This window comes from Camelus dromedarius, chromosome 13 (genome assembly GCF_036321535.1).
Source record: "Camelus dromedarius isolate mCamDro1 chromosome 13, mCamDro1.pat, whole genome shotgun sequence".
Taxonomy (NCBI): domain Eukaryota; kingdom Metazoa; phylum Chordata; class Mammalia; order Artiodactyla; family Camelidae; genus Camelus; species Camelus dromedarius.
Genome location: NC_087448.1, coordinates 45,985,878 through 46,008,614, shown reverse-complemented (window position 1 = coordinate 46,008,614; position 22,737 = coordinate 45,985,878). Strand labels below are relative to the sequence as shown.

The 22,737-nt window shown below is 34.8% G+C and overlaps 1 protein-coding gene across 4 annotated transcripts in view; it reads left to right on the top strand.

Annotated features, from left to right (window-relative positions):
- PCDH17 (protocadherin 17) overlaps positions 1-22,280 on the top strand; it is a 98,327-nt gene extending 76,047 nt beyond the window's left edge. For 3 of the 4 annotated variants that reach the window (XM_031466097.2, XM_031466095.2, XM_031466096.2), the window contains 2 exons: positions 1,969-2,052; positions 17,545-18,258. In XM_031466097.2, the coding sequence (XP_031321957.2) occupies positions 1,969-2,052; positions 17,545-18,227 (767 nt within the window). In that variant the 3' untranslated portion in view covers positions 18,228-18,258. Of the gene's footprint in view, positions 1-1,968; positions 2,053-17,544 lie in introns of all 4 variants that reach the window. The other variant, XM_010977188.3, reaches the window with a different exon arrangement.
- The last annotated feature ends 457 nt before the right edge of the window (positions 22,281-22,737 follow it).

Sequence of the window (22,737 nt, the reverse complement as noted above, 5' to 3'; positions counted from 1 at the left end):
CCATAAACAAAGTGGCTTAAAATAATAGAAATCTATTCTCCCCCATTTCTGGAGGTTAAATGACCAAAATCAAAGTATCAGCAGGGCCACATTCTCTGATGGCTCCAGGGGAGGACTCATCCTTGTCTCTAGCTAGCTTTTGTGGTTGCCAGCACTCTTAGACACAACACTCCACTCTTTTCTTCTGTTTTCATATGGTGTTCTCCCAGTGTCACTGTCTTGGTGTCTCTTTCTTCTCTTGTAAGGACAACAGATTTTGGATTGGGGCCCACTCCAATCCAGTATGACCTCATCTTCAGTAATTAAATCTGCAAGGACCCTATTTCCATATAAGGTCACATTCTGATGTTCTGAGTGGATATGAATATTTGGGGAATAATATTCAACCCAGTGTGCAGTCTATAGATGGTTTTTCTCCAGTTTAGGTGAAATGCATTTTTCTGAATAAAGGTGTCCTATACTTTACGCAACATTGGCTCTGTTATTTTAAATATATGACATATTTTGAATATATCTAAAAATGTTAGATCTTGATTGCTGAGTTTGGATTATTATCAAGTAAATGTAAAGTGCCTTTTACATAGTAAAATTGGTCAGTGAATAGAAAAAAGTCTAGCTTCTCGGAGGACTGAAAATTTAAGAGAATCATGTCAAATACAAAAAAGACAAATGAGTCTGGTAAGAAAATAAGAATAAATGAAGGTTGCAGACTGTAACTTTGCCTCATATGTCTTTGGTAAGAACTGTATTGTCTCTTCAGAATTCTAAATTGAATACAGTAGCAAGGTGACTTACAGATTAATTATTTCCCTCCCCTTAAACAAATATTCTGTGTATTCTATATTCTCTTTACTGTGTTAAATATCACAATAGGCATTATTTAAACATGCACAAGAGGCAGGCTTATTTTCAGGTGTTTCCATCTGTTGTGGGAATATACTTTAAGAATAGGAGAGAAACATACACAAATTAAACACGAAGCCGGGGAAAAAAAGAAAAAAAAATGAAAGAAACATCTGCAGGGCAACAGTGCAGAAAAAATGTTTGAGCTGCCTGTTATTAACTACTCAACCTGTTTTACATTGGAATCCTGCATAATTACATTCCAGGGGCGGGAAAATGACAGACGTTGAGTAAAGGTTGAAAATAAGAAAATGAGACTGTTTAGAAAATAAAGCTACTTTTGCTCACCAACAGGTATTTTTTTGGCAGGACTTTTAGACAGCAATTGATTTCATATATTCACTGCACATTTCAATAACATTAATGCAAGCAAAATGTTTGTTTAAGAAATTGATCAATTATACACTTTCATAATATACCTAAGTTAAATGTTCATAAAAAGCAAAACAAAATGAAAAATGCTGCATTTCCTTAATTTCATATTACATAAACTTTTATATTGTGTGTAAAAAGGGTAGACATTGTTACAGTACATATATATATATATATTTCTCATTACTAGAGTCAAAACATTTTGAACAATTGAAATAGTCTGTTGTTTCAAGTTCCAGACAATATATATTGTGTAAATAGCACTAAGATGCAGTAAAAAAAAATTATTAAAGCCTTGCTGTCTAGAGATATTAGACCTTTTACAAGTTTAATTTTGGTCCTGCTTGTTTATATCTTCTACTCACAATTATAGAAAAGTTTTTATTTTATTTAGGTTAAATGAATCCATCGTGATGAGAGTAGTTTCACCTTTGACCTAGGCATTCATATAGTTAATGTGCATTGTTTCTTTCTCATCTAAACTGAAATATTCCAAAAAGGTAATTTTCTTCCAATAAAACGAAGTCTTATGTAGCTGGGGAAATTGCTGATAAACACATCTTTAGGGATTGAGCAATCTAAAGAATTTTAGTACAGAATTTGAAATCAATAAAGAAGGACTCATGATTCAGTTGGCCCTCTTTTCCCACTTGGTTTTTCTATTTGTTAACCAAAAATATTTTATTTTTCAAGCATTCCCGACTTTGCTTTCCTTTGCTATCCTCACCCTACACACCATCACAAGTAGACTTCAGTCTGTTGATCTGCTTCCTCCAGGTGAGCAATTTCTTCATCTGCTAGCTTTCTTCTCTGTGATCCGAATTTTACTTGTTAGATGATGGCACTCATAGGACTATACACACTTACATTTGACAGACAGATGGATACAGATGTAGATACCTATATGTGATACAGTAAATAGATCTATATATGATAGATAGACATTGATATCTATATATGTAATAGATATAGATATCTATATATGATAGGTCTATATATGTGATAAATATAGATATCTATGTGTATGGTAGATATAGATATCTATATATATGCAGAACTTGTAGACTTTATTTTTAAAAGGGAAATGGTACAATTAATAAGTAATTTATTCTGTTATATCTGCATTGGTACTGTTAGTATATCAGGAAAAGCTGTATAATGTTAAGGGTTGAAAAGAGAATTTAAATATTTATTTATATTGGGTTTTTCCATATTTGTTATTAAGTGAGTTTTTGTGGCTCAATGTTTAATTATTTCATATAAAAAATCTACCACTTGTATACTAATTTCACTTTGGAGATCCTGTAAGAAATGCTAAGGAAGAAATTGCTGGAATGAAAAGTGGGCTGGGACAGGAAAGGGGGGATGGATTATTTTCCTGGGATGTTACTTGTGGGTGCAGAGCAAACTCCTTCACTGCTATAGCCTGAAGAACTGTTTCACCTGAGAAACTGGGTCCTCACAGTCCTCTTTCCTTTTGGACAGGCAATTACACTTCACATTAGATAAGTGCTATTTTGTAGAAATATATTAAAGGCTACTTTACACATTACTTAGTAAAATCTTTACACATTACCCTAATATAGGTATATATATATATATATATATATATATATATAGGCTTGAAAAATATAACATGTTACAGCAATCTAGCAATCACTGTTATATTTATTTATGCACCTTTACTCATGCCAGAAAAAAGAGGTTGCATTATTTTCTGTATGGAAATGAATGGAGATTGGAGAGAAAATACAAGCAAAGGGCTTAAATATGTAACATTAGAGTCAAAAAATAGTTCTATGTGTTCCTGATTTTGGAGGGTGAGCTGGGAAGTTTGACCACATGTATGTGTACACATACACACATACTCAGATATAAACTCTCTTGTTACCCTGAAGTAGTTGTGATTCACATTCATTAAATTACAATCAGTTGGGGAAAAAAAAGAGTTTTACTTTTCAGTTCTATAAAAACTAAATTCAAGGATAACATTTATACCCATAAGGCATTTTAGCTTTCAGAATGTGAATTTCCGTTCGTGTAAACGTTCTTAAAAATCTTTCTCTTTGACTCTGGTAACCGTTTTCTGTTCCTGTGCACGTGTATGCGCCCTGTGCATCCTGTGCGTGTGCACGGGTGTGCACACACCTGCGCTTTACCGTGGCTGTCTTCCCACTGGAAACACAGGGCCATCTGGGAGCTGTGACGGAACACCAGGAAAACCAGAAGGCCTTGTTAGGAGGATGAGGCCTTTTTTAAAAATATCCACTAAATGGTTCTTGAAGATTTTTGCCCTTTAGGAGAGGCTCCCTCCATTCATTTCCATCTGGTGTAGGAATGTGTTTTCTCACCCTGTGTACAAAGGGTGCATGCATAGGATATGCGTGCTTGCTTTTGAGTTGCATTTCTTTGTTGATAGTTAGCTGACATATTGGAGTTATCTTACTATTTTAAACATATATATATTTTTAAGTATCAAGATACTGAAGCTTATGAATATTTTCCATTAACATATATGCTGTAAAAAATTCTTCAATTTAGAACTCAATTATTGGAGTTTACGGAATGTGATCTTTTTCTATTTATAGATGTATATTTCCTTGATTATTATTATACTAGAATTATTATATACGATATACTCATTTTATATGGATATGATAAAATAATCAAAATAACTATATTTCTGTTTAAATCACTGTCTCCCAAAAACACGGTTTCTATAGATACAGCTCTTATGTTTATGGATAATAAATGATTTAATGAGTTACATGTTAGACTGTGTAATTTTTAAATAAATGCTTAATCTTAGAACACATCATTTATATTTAGAATTTTATGCAAAATTATGTACAGATATATATATTTTTAATAATAAAACAACCATACCCAATAGATAGGAAAGCTCTATTCACCAAGTACTTCTAACTTAGTCATTTTTCCATTTTAAAATAATACTTACCACTATGACCATATTTATAATAATAATTAGCTAGAAAATATTTTTTTTTGTTTTTTTTGTCTTTTTTTAACATTTTTTATTGATTTATAATCATTTTACAATGTTGTGTCAAATTCCAGTGTTCAGCACAATTTTTCAGTTATTCATGGACATATACACACTCATTGTCACATTTTTTTCTCTGTGAGTTATCATAACATTTTGTGTATATTTCCCTGTGCTATACAGTGTAGTCTATTCTACAATTTTGAAATCCCAGTTTATCCCTTCCCACCCTCCACCCCCCTGGTAACCACAAGTCTGTATTCCCTGTCTGTGAGTCTATTTCTGTCCTTTATTTACGCTTTGTTTTTGTTTGTTTGTTTGTTTTTGTTTTTGTTTTTTAGATTCCACATATGAGCGATCTCATATGGTATTTTGTGATCATGTATATGTTTATCAATTTAATGAATAAACATTAAAATAAATATTTTATTAGAAATTTGCCAAGTCAAATAGTTACATTTCATTTTAATTCAGCATGGACCCTGGATTTTAATACTAAATAATTTGAGATCAAGGAACACACTCATCTGAACCTAAAATATTAAAATGTCATCTAAAAATTTAAGGTTAGAGTGATACTTTCTCAAATTCAAGTTTTCTCTCTTTTGGGGAGACACTTTGTAATCCCAGTGAGGTGTCTGGTAAGAGGGTCTACATTCTGCAACTGATTTAAGTCCTACAATGCTTTCAAGGAATTTTCAAATTCAATTATAAGATTGCTATCATTTTCATAAAGATTACAAAAGAGATTTGCTTGAAAGAATATGTACAAATTTGAGTTGTTAGAATTTTTTTTTTCTTTAGTGATAGAATTGTCTAACAGATTTATCTGGGCCAGATTACGGAGGGCTTTGAACAACAAATGGAGTAGTTCAGATAATGACCTTTTTCATTATGAGCAGGGAAGTTGTTAAGCAGCCGGTCAAAAATGGCTTTGACAGCACAAAGGATCACTTCTATCTAAGACTGAGCATTTATATTTTTAAAGGGAAAAACTCAAATATAGCACCCCTGAATCAGAAGGCTCAATGAATTCTCAATGAATTCTCCCTGTGATAAAATATGAATTTCCTTTTAGATTAGTTTCAGATTACAAGTCTGAAAATAAAATAAGTTCTCATATATTTTTATTTATTTCCCGGCTATTCTTACTCATGGGGAATGCCCTTTACTGTTTTTCATCTGTTCTTTGCTCTGGGTATGCTGATTATCAATTAAATCTGAGAAAGTGCTCTCCAAGATAAGAAAGTATTTAAAACACCGCTGTAGACACTGTTTGATGTTTATACTGTATTATGTATGGGTCGGATTTCATATCCTGTTAAAACACGTTTTTCTCTTTGCTCTGATTCAGAGATACCCTTCTCCAATAGCTTTTTGACCCTCTGTTTAATTACATAGCAGGGTGATCAGAAGGCCTCATCTCCTCTCTATATGTGAATTTCCCGACCTTTTCCCCCAATTTCTTCTTTGCTTCAGACTGTTTTAATGATTACAAAATATTAAAGCTGTTACTAGAAAAATGGTTTGTCATTGCCAGTAAAACCCATTACAAGATACACTTCTGTAGATTTACTCTAGGACGTGGATATTGAGTATATTGATTTCGCTTAAATTTTCATTCTTAGGATGACCCACTCACACAGGATAGAAAACACCAGCTTCCAATAAACTTGCAGCACAGTAAAGGTAATAAGAACTGAATGGTTTTAGGGAAGTAATTCCAAGGAAAGACTTTATTTAAAATGTCAATGATCTCTCATTTCCTACTCTTTATATATCTTTAAACTATAACAACGGTTGCAGTAATAGTGGTAGTGTTAGCAACTTGTGGTAGAAGTTGTTTTAGTAAGATCAAGGCCCAAATGTTTAGATTCAAATAGCCTGTATTTTATCCTAAAGTGACCTTGGGGACATTATCAATTTTAATAATTCTCTCAGAAGGACTTCATTTCACAAGAGGCATTTTTGGTGAAATACGTATTTATTATCATTTGCGTATGTGCATGCATGCACTCTGAGGTTATTTTGCTTCAGTTTATTTTAAAATTATTGTAATGTAAGTAATTTTTGTAGGAATTACTTTTGGAGAAATATAGTTTCATATGTATTTCCCACTGCTTTAAATCTTGAAAAAAAGTCTTTTGTACTACTTGTTTCTTTAAAAACTCATATTTTTTAAACATACTGATCTGTACAAGGTAGCCACCTGTTCTTTTGGAACCATGTCCATCTAATTTAAGGTAACTTAATTGAAACTTTAGATCTATCTCTAGAGTAGAGTTCTGTGAATTTAATAATTACCTTTTGGAGACTAGAATGTCATAAAAAATATAATAAAATTGAAATCTTAAAAACAAATCCATCTTCTGGGACTCCCAGATCCTATTGACAAGCATTGATTATCAAATAATAAGTAAGAAAAGATTAGTTGCACCTGAATTAGCTCCGTTTTCTGGTAATGCTAAAAATTGCACAGATTCCATTAACTTGTCTCTAGCAATTGAAAACAAACAAGTATTAGAAACAAGGTGAACAATGAGATTTAAACTGGTACATAGATACACATCCCAAAAGAAATCAGATAGCAGGCATGAGATAAAAACACTATTAGACAATCTCTCTTGCTTCTTACAAAGAGTTTGGCTTAATAGGCATGTTTTCATTGACCTTCCTTATAGAATTACCACTTTGCGAGGAGAATGACTAGAATTTTGGATGTATTCATCCATGTCATTCAAAATGGTGTCATTATCAGAGATGAGGTTAACTTACACATGCAATAAAAGCAGGAGGAAAACATCTTCTCCATAGTAGTGTGTTTAAATAATCTTGGGTCTGAAATTCACAGTATTATTTAAGTTGCTAGAATCTTAAATTCGCCCTTATAAACCAAACAGCTTTTACTAACTACTGCATGCCAGGGCATAAGTTTCTCACTGCATATAAATCAGGCTTTTTTGGAAGCTGCATTAACCCTTTGAAGACTCTAAAATTAGAAGGATTTATTAATTTATTCATATGTTGATGGTAACTGTCAGATAAAGTATGAAATACTGAGGCAGATACTTTAAAACAGAAGAATGAAACTGGCACATTTGACACAACCGTACAGTAGACAAAAAAAAAAAAAAAAAAAAAAAAAAGACAAAAAGGGAAACCTAAGAGAGAAGAAGGAAACGTACAGATGTTGTAGTGTATCCAAGATACTCACTGTTTTACAGAATTTAAAATTATAAATATAGATTTTATAGAAACAGGTTATTTAAGTATAGATATTAATTTCAATGATGGTGTCACTAGTTTAAAAATTTCCCTAAGAGGAAAATTTTCTGACCTACACGCTTCAGTGGATATATATGTCAGGTAGAATTCATTTATCTTATTTAAAATGGTGCCCTCAGTATTAAACAGAGAACTTTGGATTTTTATATAAGTATGGTATTTAACAGACAGACCTCATGTTACTTTATATACTGAATAACCTATACAAAAAGAGAGCTATTGTGTGTAACTTTGTTTAGGTCCTGGGATCATTCTGAAAACTGACATCACACCCTCATTAAAGAATGGTTTTGAAATGAGTCATTTGTAAGGAGGAGTCATGCCTGTTATAGATTGCCAATAGTATTTGATACCTTTTAAATGTAACTTTTCTTTACATCAGTGATAGCATTCTGTTCAAATCCAGAAGTGTGACCACGGTGTGTTTTAAAGGATTGAAGCCTGAAAGAATACACCGTGGTATCAGAATCTTAATCCTCCAGGCATATAAGGAACTCAGTGATGCAAACAGATTAAAACATAATAAGAGGGAGCAATGCTAGAATATATAAGTCAATAGGAAAGTGATGGCATTATCTTTGTCCAGAATAAAAATGATCACTTTGGAGAACATTTTCAGTAATTTTCTTTAATTATTTTTACTTCCTGGTATCTAGAAAAGCTTTAACTTTGAAAGATTTCTGAGAGTCAACAATTGCCTTCTTTGTGGCCATTTTCTTTACCTTCTAGGAGTATTTATTCCTTCTCTCCTAGATACCTCAGAGGATGATCTTTCTTCCAGACTTTCTGTCTTTTGGCCTTCTAAAAGAATCGTTTAATCTTTCTGATATGTGATCATATGCAGTCTTATGGTTGGTTAATAATAATAGCAAATTAGGGAAAGTAGGGAGAGAGAGAGAAAATGAATGTGGGGAGAAAAAAAAATCTTTCTAATGCAGAATTAAAAATGCAGGACTGATATTATTACTATACAATACCAGTTGAATCAATATAGATGAAGACTTTCCTTTGTTTAGGAGAAGTGGGAAGAGATGTGAGCATAGTGGGGTCACCCTGGAGTTGGAATAACTATGCCAGTGAGTCACACCAGGTCCTATTATGCTCTGTTGGAGATATCCCAGTTGGGGCCAAAACTCTAGATATCTGCTTCCAGAGATAATGCTGATTTGCATACTACTTGCCCTGTGGCCATTCTAGTTTTTTATGTTCGTAAATGTCATTCATCACCATTCCAACCGAGCACCTAAGTATTTCAAGAATCCTCTGAGATGTAAAATAAACTGCTTAAATACGTGTATTAGTGTTCTATTGCCTGTCACGCTAAATTTGGTCTTATATTCAGAGCTTTTCCAATCTCCTTTATTTAAAAACTTTTTGTGTGTGTTTTGTTTTTTTCCTCACCTTTTTTTTAATTGGAGGATATTTGATTTACAATGTTGTATTAGTTTCTGGTATACAGAATAATGATTCAGTTTATATATATATATATACAGACACACACACACACACACACACATATTCTTTTTCATTACAGGTTACTGTAAGTCATTGAATATAGTTCCCTGTGCAATATAGTAGTACCTTGTTGTTTATCTGTTCTGTACATAATAGTTTGTATCTGCCAATACCAAACTCTCAATTTATCCCTCCCTCCTCCTCTTCCCTCCCCCAGTGACCATACGTTTATTTTCTATGTCTGTGAATCTCTTTCTGTTTTGTAAATAAGTTCATTTGTGTCACTTTTTTAGATTCCACATATAAGTGGTATCATATGATATTCTCTGATGGACTTACTTCACTTAGTATAATAATCTCTAGGTCCATCCATGTTACTGCCAATGACATTACTGAATTCCTTTTTATGGCTGAGTAGTATTCCATTGTATGTATATGTATATACAACATTTTCTTTATCTATCCATTGATGGACATTTAGGTTGCTTCCATTAGCCAGCAATCTCTTTTAAATCCTAGCCAATGTGTCTTGTTATTTTAGTTTTGGGCTTTGCAGTATATGTCCTTTGACCTACAAAGTTGGTCTCTTATTTCCCTGTGAAATGCACACTTCTGTGTGGTAATCATTTCACTTTCTCATCTCTTTACCTGGATCACCCTCTCCCTGCTCTCTACTGCCTGTTGAAACCCTGATCATCTTTTGGATTGCAGATCAAGCACCATCTCTTCTACAAAGCCTTTCACAATATTACAGTCTATACTTTTCTATTTATGTTGTTTGACTTTCATATAACATTGTTCAAAATGTAATTGATCATTAATGCTTTCCCCATACTCGTTTCAAATCAAGTTTCTAGTTTCCCAGGTAAAGAGATACAGTCTTCCAGACTACAGAATTTTAGAAGTGGGTGGACATAGGTTCATTTACCACAAATCTTTACCTGACATGGCACCTGTTCCACAGTATTCTATTGAAGATGCCTTTGCTTGAAAAATTCCAATGCACAAAGCTGGAGTTTTGTTCATTCTTACCTTGTGAAGGATTGAGTATGTCTTCCGAAAACTCAGTGCTGAATTACACATATCTAAATACTCCCACTGAATATGAGTTGTCTTTACTCTGGTGGGACATTTGAGTTGTATTGTTTTCACTTGAGAAGCTATGTCAGAGTCCTTTTCACAAACAAACAAACAAATGCTCCTTCCATTTAGTATAGAATTGTGTTTCTGTACCAGGTCTCCTCAGGGTACCTGTTAAGAAAGAGATGTTCCCGTTTATCTGTGTGCCTTCACTTCCAAACATCTGTTGCTGCCCCAGGTAATGTCTACAGTACAGAATGGGGGGAGGGGAGCAGCTCCATTTTGAACATTAATTTCAGAACATGGTGCCACGGGGCACAATTCTGTCTGTTCCGTTGGTTCCCAATGTGTGGTTTAGAGTCTCATTTTTCTAATCTATTTTTGGTGCTTCCATATCAGATTTCCTGATACCCTTTTGCTTTCATTCCTTAACATGTGTTTCCACTTAATTTCACCTTTCTTCATCTCAGAGCATTATCTCTGTGTTGTCAATATGTATGCCAGAAAAATTCATTCTGGTAGACCTATTATTATGTCCAAAGGGGTACGGACACTTGAAACCATCCCTGAAGGTGTGCAGGTGCACGGAATAGCAAGTGCAAATGCTCCAAGCACTCCAAATACCCAGCTACAATTGGATTCCGTTGAATATGATCTAGGCTAGTGGTTTCTGGTGTCTGAATGCAGCCGTGGCGAGACATCCAGAAACATTGTGCGATGCAGGTGCACGCCAGAGGATTGGTACTGCGAAGCTGCCATGCTTTGACTATTTGATAGCATTGTAATAACTTTCTCTTTGAAATGTGCTCTCTGCCTATCAAAAGCAGATAGAACAGCATTTCACCACTGAGGTGAAATCGGGAAGCCAGATTGGCAGTGCCACCACCTCAAAATACGTTTCTCTCATAGTGTTTTAATTATATGAGACATGTTTCTAAATTCTGATTTCTCAAGGCCAATTGTTAGGAAATAATTTAAGTCCCTGGTATCCTGTACCCAACGTTTTATCATCATATCACTGCCAACACAGGAACCAGCATCCTTGTGAAATAAGCAAATGAGCATATTGTAACAAGATCTTCCTTAAACTAAAAATATACATATATATATATATAGGGTGGTGGGGAAGGGTGTAGCTCAGTGGTAGACTGAATGCCTGGCATGCACGAGGTCCTGGGTTCAATCCTCAGTACCTCCATTAATAAATAAATAAAAGTAATTACCTGCCCTCCAAAAAAAAATTTAAAAAGAAGCAAAAACAAATCCCACATCTGTGTATTTGTATGTCAGTTGTTACTTGATTAGTAAAACAGCCTAGATCACTGTGCAGAAGAGAGAAACATGGGAAATACAAGGTGACGATGAAAGATCACTTTAGCTAAAATAAATCGATTGATTCTCTGATGTCACATTTTCCCTTACCCTTCCCTTTTCTTCCCTGCATGAGGAGTACACCAAGCTTGTTAAAAATTGTGCTACAGTTAAGCCTGGCAGTCCTATGAAGACTCGCAGAACAAAAAGCTTGTTGGTAAAATTATAATATTAAGATACTCCTTTGTTTTCTTTTCTTTTCTGACACAGGGAAAAAATTTTTGAGACAATTTTCTAACACTGTCTCTAGAAATAATATTGAAAGTGAAATTTTTACCCTTTTCATCATCAGGTTGAAATCCGAAGGTTTATTTTTAACTATGCTCGTCAATGGGACAGAGAAATCATAAATGGAAATAATTTAAATGAATATAGACTGTTAAGGTGTCATTTATAGGGAATGACTCACCCCATCATCATAACAAGTGTAAGGGGTTTATGGGATGGTAAAGGGAGGTAAGAGAATAATAATCAACATTGCGAAAAAAGAGAGAACTCTTTATGGCAGAAAAATGTCAGTTCACAGGATGTCGCGAATTATGTCTATTTACTGAAAGAAACATTTTATTAGAGGTTTGTGGGGCTGAATTCTGACGAGATTTCTATTTTAGCCTTGATGTTTATAATATACCTGAATTAACTATGATTTGTTGTACTCCTAGAGAAGTGTGTAATGCATGTGTGAATTTGTGTGTGTGTGTGTGTGTGTGTGTATTTATGTGTGTGCTGAAGAAAGAAAAAGGCAGTAAGAGCAAGTTGTTGTTACATCATTAAAATCTTTCAATAGGAAACTGGTACTGGTACAAATAAACTGTCAGTCTAAGGTCCTGGTCTGTCTGTGGCTGTTTAGTGGTAGATCATCCATGATGGGAGTCTTCTATAGATTCTGTAGAGTAAATCTCTACAACACGTGTGGACAGCCATAAACAGAGACTGGGTCATGGCTCTTGCTTTCCCAGACAGCTAACTAGGCGTTATGAAAGCTTACATTGGTGAAAGAAGGTAAATTTGAAATTTAAAAAAAGAAAAATGAGAACAAATAAAAAATGAACTTCCATTTAGAGGACTGTCTACTTAGAAACAGCTCTAATTTTAAGATGCTGTTAGAAATAATAGCAACCACTCCACTGAGAGATGAGTACCCCTCCTAGTTAAAGCTACTTACAAAGCAGAAATAAAGCCAGTTTGTTGACAGTCATCAGGCACAGAAGATTCTCAAATATCCTCAAATATCCTTCCCCCATGGCTACAGCACTTTAGAACTTCCTTACTGATGTTCTGATTTCTGGATTTTGGTTTTCAGATTTCTAAGACAGGGACATTTATTTCTTGATTATAGAAATTAAATCAGATGCACATCTGAAACTCTTATTCTGGAAACTATATGCATGTTTTCTGATGTACAAATATGTGGGCTCTGGAGGCAGCAGGCGAGTTTGAAACTAAGGGGAGGAAATCCTTTTATGTTTTCTAATATTTCCCTAAGTGTTAACAAATTAGTTGCTAGTCTCTCTCTTTGGGTGGTGTGGTAAAGTGCTTTGAAGACAGGGAAAATAAGCTTATCTTCTGATTTGTGATAAATTCCTCCCTGAGAGTGAGACAGATTAGAATAAAGAAGTAGATTTACTCTGAAGGAAGAAATTTTATGGACTGGTTTCTCGACACGTTTCCTTTGTGGTGAACACCATCAGGTCATAACAGGCAAGGATTTTTCCCCTGACTTCTCCCAAAATAACTGTGTTTGACAGAAGCCCCTTAATCTTTGTTAATCCTTGCTGGTTTAAAGAGTGTTTAAATCTGATACTTAGTAATTGTTGGACCCTGTTAACTATCTTGAAATGGCTATGCACGCTTCATGATATAGTGACGTTACAAGGTTAAAATCACACTGTGAACTTTAAATTTTGGTAACGTTTGTGAAAGAGTGCTAAAATCCAATGATTTTAAGGCAGATAATTTGATGTTTTACCTAAACATTTTTTCCTCACGTAGATATAACTTTCACAGTCGCAGTTCCTTTGAAGGTATATTTTGGCAGAACACGATTGCTTGCCTAACATTTTAAAGATTAAGTTAATTGAATGCCTTAGTCTAGGTTAAAGAGAAAGAGCTTTCAGATTTGTCAGCCAATATGAATATGCAGATTTCAAACATCTTTATGTCAAAATCAATTTGAATTATATAAAATTCTAAAAACAGAAGTGATCAAGTTGTTGATTCAATCAGATTTCACATTGACAGTTGTAGGGCAACGGGAAAGATGAAAATGTCGTTTATTGGGGATTTTAAATAAAAAGATTTATACATATATGTAAATTATATACAGAAGGTTTTATATTTATAAGTATGTTTATATATGTTATATACATATATTTATGTTATTCTTTATGTTATAAATGTGGGACTTTTCCTGTGTGTTTTTTCTATTCACTTGTATTTCTCTTATGGTAGTTACTGATTTTTAATTTTCAGGAATGCATTGGATATGCATTTGAGGTTTCAAATTTTGTCTCGACTATTTCCTGGAGAAAGCTCAATTTTAATATACATATGCAAATGAAGATCTATACACATGGGTGTGTGTGTGTATGTGTGTGTGTGTATGTGTGTGTGGTTTATGGTGCAGCTGAATTGCAAGTACTTGTAGTCGTTTGAGTAACTATAGCTTCTGAAAAAAAATTGTATAAATTAAGATGCAAAATTGAGCTAATTAAGAGGATGGTGTTTAGATCCCTCCCCTTGGGACCTTGTATAATAGTCAGATGTGACTATTGTAGTATAGAAAGTGATTCTTAATACTAAACAAGTATTTAAATTGATCTGATTGTCACATGATTCTTCAGGGAATTATGCATTTAAAAGATTAGATGCTGTAAACTTCCTGTATAGACAGAACTGCCCAGAGTTCCAGCTGCTGGACTTCAGAATTGTTTTCACTTTGCCATGTAAACATCCTTATCTCTCAGTTTCTCTCATCCGTGTACCATTTGGATTATTCCATCTTTCTTGGCAAAGGGTGCATTCTATGAAAGGGATAATCATGTTATATTGAGGAAGGGATAAAAATGAGGGTAACTGATTTCTTTGTAACCCCAGATTAGTCCAGAAGAAAAAGTGAATCTTGGATCAGTTATTTTTGCTTTGATTTCTTCTTTCCAGGCCCTCTAAATTTGCTTTTTTGATAACAGCTATCTAATCTGTGCAAATAGTGGCTGTAAATATAACTTGGTTGTTTTCCGTTTTCAGAGTCTGTAATTCAGCATATCTATTCTGAGATTCATTTTCCTTAAGGTACAGGAAGAAGTTTTATTATCTACCTTTAAAGTCCTAGTGCTTGAGAAAATCTTCTACGCTATTATTCATTATTATACACAGTTTATTGAGGCGATTTTTAAAAATATAGTAGAGCGTGTGTGTGGCAGAAGTCCTCCCAGTCGACCCCCCTTCCCTTAAGCCCCTGGCCCCCGTCTCCTCCCCCCGCCTCGCTCCTTCTGCCTCTTCCTTTACTTAGTGTTCCTTCTTTTTTTCCACGTGTATCATTATGTCTTTTTTTTTTTTTTTTGGTCTAGCTAGTCATTCATTATTTACTACCTATGTGTCTTTTTTTTATCCTATCTAGTCATCTATTTATTTACGTTACTTCAGACATAATTCCCCTCTCTCATAAACTCTTACTTGACCCTTGGCAGTTTAGTTCCCTTTATGCTCAGTTTCTGCTGCTTGTACAAAAGTGTCCCTTTGATTTTTCTCCACTGACTGTGCCCTGCTGCTGTCAAAATTACAGTCTAATCGCAAGGTGAACAGCTTATAATATGTCATAATCAATACTCCAGATTTGCTCCCTAGGATGTGACACAAAGGAGTCGCGTAAAAAGCCGCAGAGTTTCAGTGGTGAAATGCAAACAACCGTTTTCTGTTGATGGTGTCAAAGTCAAGGTCGATTTACACTTTCATACATCTGCATTATTCTATCTCATTCACTCTCTTCTTAAACTCATATTGGATTCATTCAGTGGTAGGCTCTCCAGATGGCTGAAATTGAGTCCAGTCAATATTGGAATATAAACCTATGTTACCGTATTTCAAAGAGGGTGTATGGGTTGTAAATGAATTTTTTTTTTAAATCACAGCTTTAAAAGATACAAAAGTATGACCAAGTGAAATAGATAGTAAAGTTTTCTGGTGTATTTTTGAAGGATAAAATTGGTCGAATGAAATGATATGTATTTTTTTTTCTAACACTGACTGACACAGATATAGAGCCATAATATTTATGATTCCCTTGCAGAATAGGTAATATAAAAGATACCTGATATTTCATTTTCCTTTTTTTTACAGCCTTATCTTTTTTGATATTAAACTCTTCTGATATCCTGTTGTTTGTTTAATTTCTGCTGTACTTTAAATCCACACAGGAAGACTTTCTAGACAATTTTATATGCCTAGATTCTTCTGTCCGTCTGTCTAACAACCTTTCAAATCATAGACAGGGTTTGAGATCTGTGGGTAGACAGTTCGGTTTGAGACTACATTTCAGGATTCTTGCCTGCATTACATAGCAAACAACATATTTTATTCACTCATAGGTAAATATATTTTTAAAAGCATGACAAAATTAAAATAGAAACAAGCCACCAAGTTACTTTTTTTAAAAACATTTCACATGTGAATGATACATGCTATGAAATACCACAGTATTTTTGTTCTGTCAAAACACCATTTTGACTCCTTTCTAAAAGAATTTAGTCTCGTAGAAAATTATTTTATCCTAAAACCTTTTGAGATACATTGTGTTTTTTTTCTTTTTGGATAAGGAATTATTTATCTGTTTTTAATATGTACTCAGATTTTGTTTAAACTATACATTTATCAATGCTGTTAAATTTGCTGCTTTCCATTTTAAATATCTTTATGTAGACTGTTTTCCTTGCAGAGGGCATTATACATTTGTAGGGATCCTCTTGCATCAATTAAATGGCAATCCCAAGGGTTCCCAAACGTGTAGGGAATTCTGTTCCCATCACATAGAGGTAAATTGTAAATATCCTCTCTTGAAAAAAAAAAAAAGGTCCTGATGTAGAAAAGATGGTTAAACATAAGGAGAACAACCATTTGCAGATGAAAGCAACAACCAGAAAGATGTAGTAAAAGTTATAGTTTAAAATATTGAGGTCATGGACATATGTGTCTGTAGTCATAATGAAGGAATTTTCTTTGAGATTTTCTTATTCAGCATCTTTGAAATAGTGATTATTAAATAATGCTGTATTTAGATTATCTGCCTGCTTATTGACAAAAGAGAAGCAAAAATTCTCACAGACAGCATTAACCTTTAGAACAGGAAATCATGATTTGTCATTCATTCTGAACTATGTTGACTAAATCCATTTTCACCTACTTACACCCAAAACAAAAAACTGCAGTGAAGAAAACTGATTACACGTTCCATACGCAAATCTAATACAATAGGAGTGTGCACTTTTTGACAAGCTTATTCATAACACATTCTGATGGAAAATTCCATTTGCTTCTCTCAGTAGGAAAAGCAGGCTTTTAAAGGAAACCTTTTATTTCATAACTGTCACCAAAATAACAATTACAAGCAAAATAGGGATAAAACATGAAAAAAAAAAAAAGCAGCTTAGGACTTGCTATGGAAGTTTGCTATCCAGTTTTTGCCCTGTTATTTGATTTGAAAAATTAATCCTGGTAATCCTTTTTGAAGTTCCTGTTTCCAGGATGGGTTACAGAACAAAGCCCTAACTGATATCCCCAGGAGATTAGTTTACAGAGATGTTCTATTCTGCTGAGAATGATTCTCCAATGGCCACTTTTTACTTCTTCCCAGGCTATGGGAATTCGTTAATACCTAGAGAATAGGCTTGAAATAAAACCATTGTCTCAACCAGCAGGTTTATGCAACCATCCTGAAATGTTTTAATTACTGTTTTCTTTTCCTTTTTAATTAAGAGACCAGAGGTCAAGCAAGCCCAGTGAGAGTTGATCGCAGCCTCGGTAGAACTGTAAAGGCAACCCTAATGATTGGATTTGCTGTTTTCTCTTTTGTGTTACAGAACCGGAAGAGTGTGTTAATTGCACAGATGAATGCCGAGTGCTTGGTCATTCTGACAGGTGTTGGATGCCACAGTTCCCTGCAACCAATCAGGCTGAAAACGCAGATTACCGCACAAATCTCTTTGTACCCACAGTGGAAGCTAATGTGGAGACTGAGACTTACGAAACTGTGAATCCCACTGGGAAAAAGACTTTTTGTACATTTGGAAAAGACAAGAGAGAGCACACGATTCTCATTGCCAATGTGAAACCTTATTTAAAAGCCAAACGTGCCCTGAGCCCTCTCCTCCAAGAGGTCCCCTCCGCATCCAGCAGCCCAACCAAGGCAGGCATCGAGCCTTGCACCGCCACCAAAGGCTCTCTGGATGGCTGCGAAGCGAAACCGGGAGCTCTGGCCGAAGCGAGCGGCCAGTACTTGCCCACTGACAGTCAGTATCTGTCCCCCAGCAAGCAACCGAGAGACCCTCCCTTCCTGGCTTCTGAGCAGATGGCGAGGGTCTTCGCAGATGTGCATTCGAGAGCCAGCCGGGATTCCAGCGAGATGGGCGCTGTCCTGGAGCATCTCGACCACCCCAACAGGGATCTGGGCAGAGAGTCCGTGGATGCTGAGGAAGTCGTGCGAGAAATCGACAAGCTTCTGCAAGACTGCCGGGGAAATGACCCTGTGGCTGTGAGAAAGTGAAAGGAAAAAAAAAAAAAAGCATTGGCATTTTCGTCTCTTCTGTCGATTTAAAAATGATCCCTCCTGGTGACAACTCGTTTTTACAGGGATGAAGAAAGACCGATGCTGCTTTAAGGCTTTTAGTGAACATCTGAAGTGCCCACAAGTACTTTCTTTACACTGCTGTTTCTTTTTCAGAGATAACAATGGTTTTGTTTTGATCAAACTTATATTAGGACAGAATTAATGATGCTCAAAGAGAAGAGGAAAAAAAAAGAAGAAAAGAGAAAAGAAAAAGGAGGATGAAAAGGCGAGTTACCTTTTGACAATCTGTGAGGAAGGTATGCAGTGGGAGAATGGACGTTTTTTCTGATCACTCTAAGACTGTCCTCCGTGATTTATGCTGACTTAACTGTTTACCTATAAACCCCATACAAAGCAGGGTCAGAATTTGTGATCTGTGGTAGATTTCTAGCAGTCACCACAGGCTTCTACTGAAAGTCCTGAAAAGACCTTGCAGTAGTCCGAGCTACACCAAACATGAACACATCTTTGTGGTGAACATTTCTGTATAAAGTTACCTGCCACACATATAAACACAAAGAACATTCCATATCATTAGTCGAAAAAAATTTTTTTTAAAACTTGGTCATTTGTAAAAAACACCTCATGTCGTATAAAAGTTAAATGTAAAATGGTATGGTCCATTTTGTCCTGCACACACATAGACTAATTCACTTCATTAAAGGAGAAGAAAATTTAAAGGTTTAAAATGCCTCATTAGCATTTTAGTGTCCAGCAAACAGACTAAATAGTGATAGATGTGTTTTCAATTTGACCTAGAAAAGTTCTGAAAAAGAGTGACCATCGAGGGATGATATTCAGAGACAATTAACTCAATTGGTATGTTTCATTCATTTGTGGACACTAAAATAGCTCAGGAAAGTGAACATGTCTTAGACATAACACAAATCACCTGACCATTTAAATGTGCAAAATGTAAGAAGATTCAATGTGTTTACATCAAATGACATATTTTTATTGATTTATTGCAGATTCAGTGCATATGAGCCAAATTGTTGAGTGTATAAGAGCTATATTGTGTATTTTATTAAATTAATATATAGTTGTGTTGCAAAAATATTTGGGCTTATATTGTAAATGGCAAGTGTTGCCTCGGTAGCTGTCGAACTCTATGAGTTTTGTTTTTTTCCTGCTTCCTTTTCCCCATGGAGTGTTGGAAGCAGTGCCTCAGAGCGAAGTCTCTCGTTTAATGTATAGTCTACCAAGTACTGCAGTACATAATCTGTTCAAAATGTGTTTGAGTGAGCTGATGGAGCTAACTGAAAGGTCAAAAAATCCATCCGTCAGTCATGGTTATGTGCAAGTTCTTGTAGAAGCTTTTATTAAAGTCATGCTGAATCACAAGAATTACATTTGTAACAAGACTTGAACCTTCTTCATGTTTGTTCAATAACATTCAGCTTCTGCCTGTGTAGATATCATCCTGTTGATTGGTTCTCAAAAAGTATCTTAAGTGGTTCAAGATGTGTGTTTCCCATTATATTTCAAAACCATAAAAAATGCTTTAATGCATGTGTGGTACCAGCACTGGTTACTTGCATTGTGTAGTGTTTTTCAAGAGGTCTGGGTCTTAACAAAAGGTTTGCCTTTTTTTTTTTCCTCCAATGCTCTTCTGCCTCTTTTTATTGGTGTCCTTTGAGAACAATACACCTTCTACTCCTGCATTTGGTTGCACCTTTTCTTGTGACATTTAGCAAGTTTCAAACTTCCTTCCATACTAGGCTAGGAAACCTCAAATTTCAGGAATTGGGAAAAAATCAAATTAGCACTTGCAGAAGCAGCAGCAGATGGGAAAATGCCTTGATTGACATTTTCCTTCAGCGTTGAAAATTTTTGGCATTTTATAGCTTCATGACAAACAGTTTCCAGCCCATACCTTCGAAAATGTGGTGCTGAGTTTAAATAAAGGCTGTTTGTGCATTGGGGCAGAAAAATGCATTATTTGCAAACTGGTGGAGAATTCTGTGCCTTCATTCCTGGCCACTGAGCCAGTGTAGAAACAGCATAAATGTCATAAAACCCTTCTATTAAAAACAAAAACAAAAGCAAAAACAAATATTGAGGTGAATTCAGTTTTGTAATTTTAAACCTCAAAACATCCCACTGAAAATAATTTCCCTCAAATGCCGTCAAGATTTTAGACTGTACCTCGTTTGCAAAACTGCTTTGAAAGGGAAGAGTGGACAACTCCCATCAGCCTTATTCTCTTGAGAACTGTATTTGGTTCCTAGTAACAGCCTTTCCAAAGCTTGAATCGGTTTTTATTATTCGTAGATGTTTAAATCAGAAAAGAAGGGATCTTGTACATGAGAAACCTAATTGACTCTCTATATTTTGGACAATTTATGTATCTGAAATGTGTTGTCTTTGTTATATGATGTTATTATTATTATTTTTGCCAGGAGACTACAGGTTGATTTAGTGTGATAGCTGAAATTTGATGGAAAACTGATTGACATTTAGTCTTACCAAGTGTTGCCTCTCTCTTACTAGACAGATAGACCAGTAGTAAAATCTAAGGCAGTATGTAAATGAAATCAACAAAGAGAGTAGGGTTTATTTTTCAAACGTTCTTAACGCCGAGTAACCAGTTGTTCAATTTATTATATGTGTCTGAAGACATTAAAACACTATCAGATTTTAAGGATTGGTTGTGCCAATGTTTGAGGAATTACCTTTAGGCTCTGTCACCAGTGATTTACTAGTGATAGCTGTTTAACACATTATCTGTATTTAGTAGTGATTTTTTATTTACAAGTTGGTGGTAATTTAGCAGTCAGGACTCTAAGCTTTTATAGTTGAGTTGAAGGAACCTCGCTTTGATTCATCTGGCTGGCAACTGCCTTGATCACAGACCTCTGGTGCTTGGCTTCCAAGGAAGTCCATGAGATGCCAAAATTACCCTTTTGGGGAGCAATATGCTCTCAGGGGTGATGCATGATCAAACAGTGATATTTCAAGGGGTTTTAGCATCATTCAGAATGTGAAAAAATTATTTAATTCACATCCTCCAGTGACTAACCCCTCAAAAAAAAAAATCCCACACATTCAAAATGAAAAATAATACTTTGTCTTTTAGGTCCTTAAAAGCACAGAAAAATAATTTATAGAAATCTTCATAAGAAAGTCAGAACTCTAAACATTGTTTATTGATGAATGAAAAAAAAAATCAGTAACAAAACTATTTTTCCATTAAATGTTAATGATGAAAGATCTTTACATCAAAGTTAAAAGTAGTGAGAATCAGTGTTAGTTATACCTATACCAAAGTAAACATTAAAGAGACATATCATGCAATTTCAAACAATGCTTTCATATTGTGTCTTAACCTGACAGACTTATCTTTACTGCAGGCAATATGCAAAGACTGGCTCACTACTCCGTAAATGAATTGAATCCCTGGTTGGGAAATTGACTGGTTTTGTTTGCCTAAATTAGCTGAGATCTTGTAAAACACATGATTTCCCTTTAAAGGATCTAGGTACTGCTCAATTTAAAAAAATGACACCATAAAAAAAAAAAGTCATGTAGCAATAGAGCAGTGTGCTTTATTAGAACAGAGTTAAAAGCTGTTTATTGCCTAATGGAGTAGAAGTTGCTGAGGTCAACAAGTAGACTGAGGTCTGGCATACTATATGCCTACTCATTATTGTCTAATTACATTCTTTTGACAACAGACAGCATTTATCAGAGCGTTCATTCAAATGAGAGTTTTGGCTATCAAGATGTGTTGATTGGAAATGTAACTGAATGAGATGAATAAAGTCTGACTCTCCGTGGCCCCAGTGTTTTGCAGGTTGGCTATTCTCATTTATCAGCCCCATCACTCCATAAGGTTCTTAGCTGCACCAAGTAATTGGTGAACAAAGACAACAACAACAAAAAGCAGCATACATTGTATGGATTTATCTCAATGCTATTGTTTAATGGCTGTGTTTAATGTGACCTATATGGAAAATGAGGACTCCGAATAAAAAGCTATTACTAATAGTGGCGTTGCCGTCCCTTGAATTCATTAATACACAAGCGATGTGTTCTACACGGCGTACCACAGGGACCCTGATCATAATTATTTTGGAAAGCAACCACAGCATCACAACTGTTTTTGCTAGTTATTTATTTGCCAGTAAAATCAGCTTTGGGAAAAATGTATTGAACAATAATGTCACTAGGTTCTCCATGGGAATGGGTTACCCATCTTTCAGATAGCTTAGATAATTTGGATAGTCAAAAAATTACCATGGAGTCATAGCCTAACAATACCTGTGGTTTTTAATATTTATAATTGATGATAATTTGGTACAAGAGCCTAAAGGGCTTTAGAAAAATCATTTTTATAAGACCTCTCGTAATCTTATATGACTGATGAAACCACATATTTATAAATGGCATTTGCAAGTATATACATGTTTAGTGTCGCATCTTAAAAATATAAGCCACTCTTTCT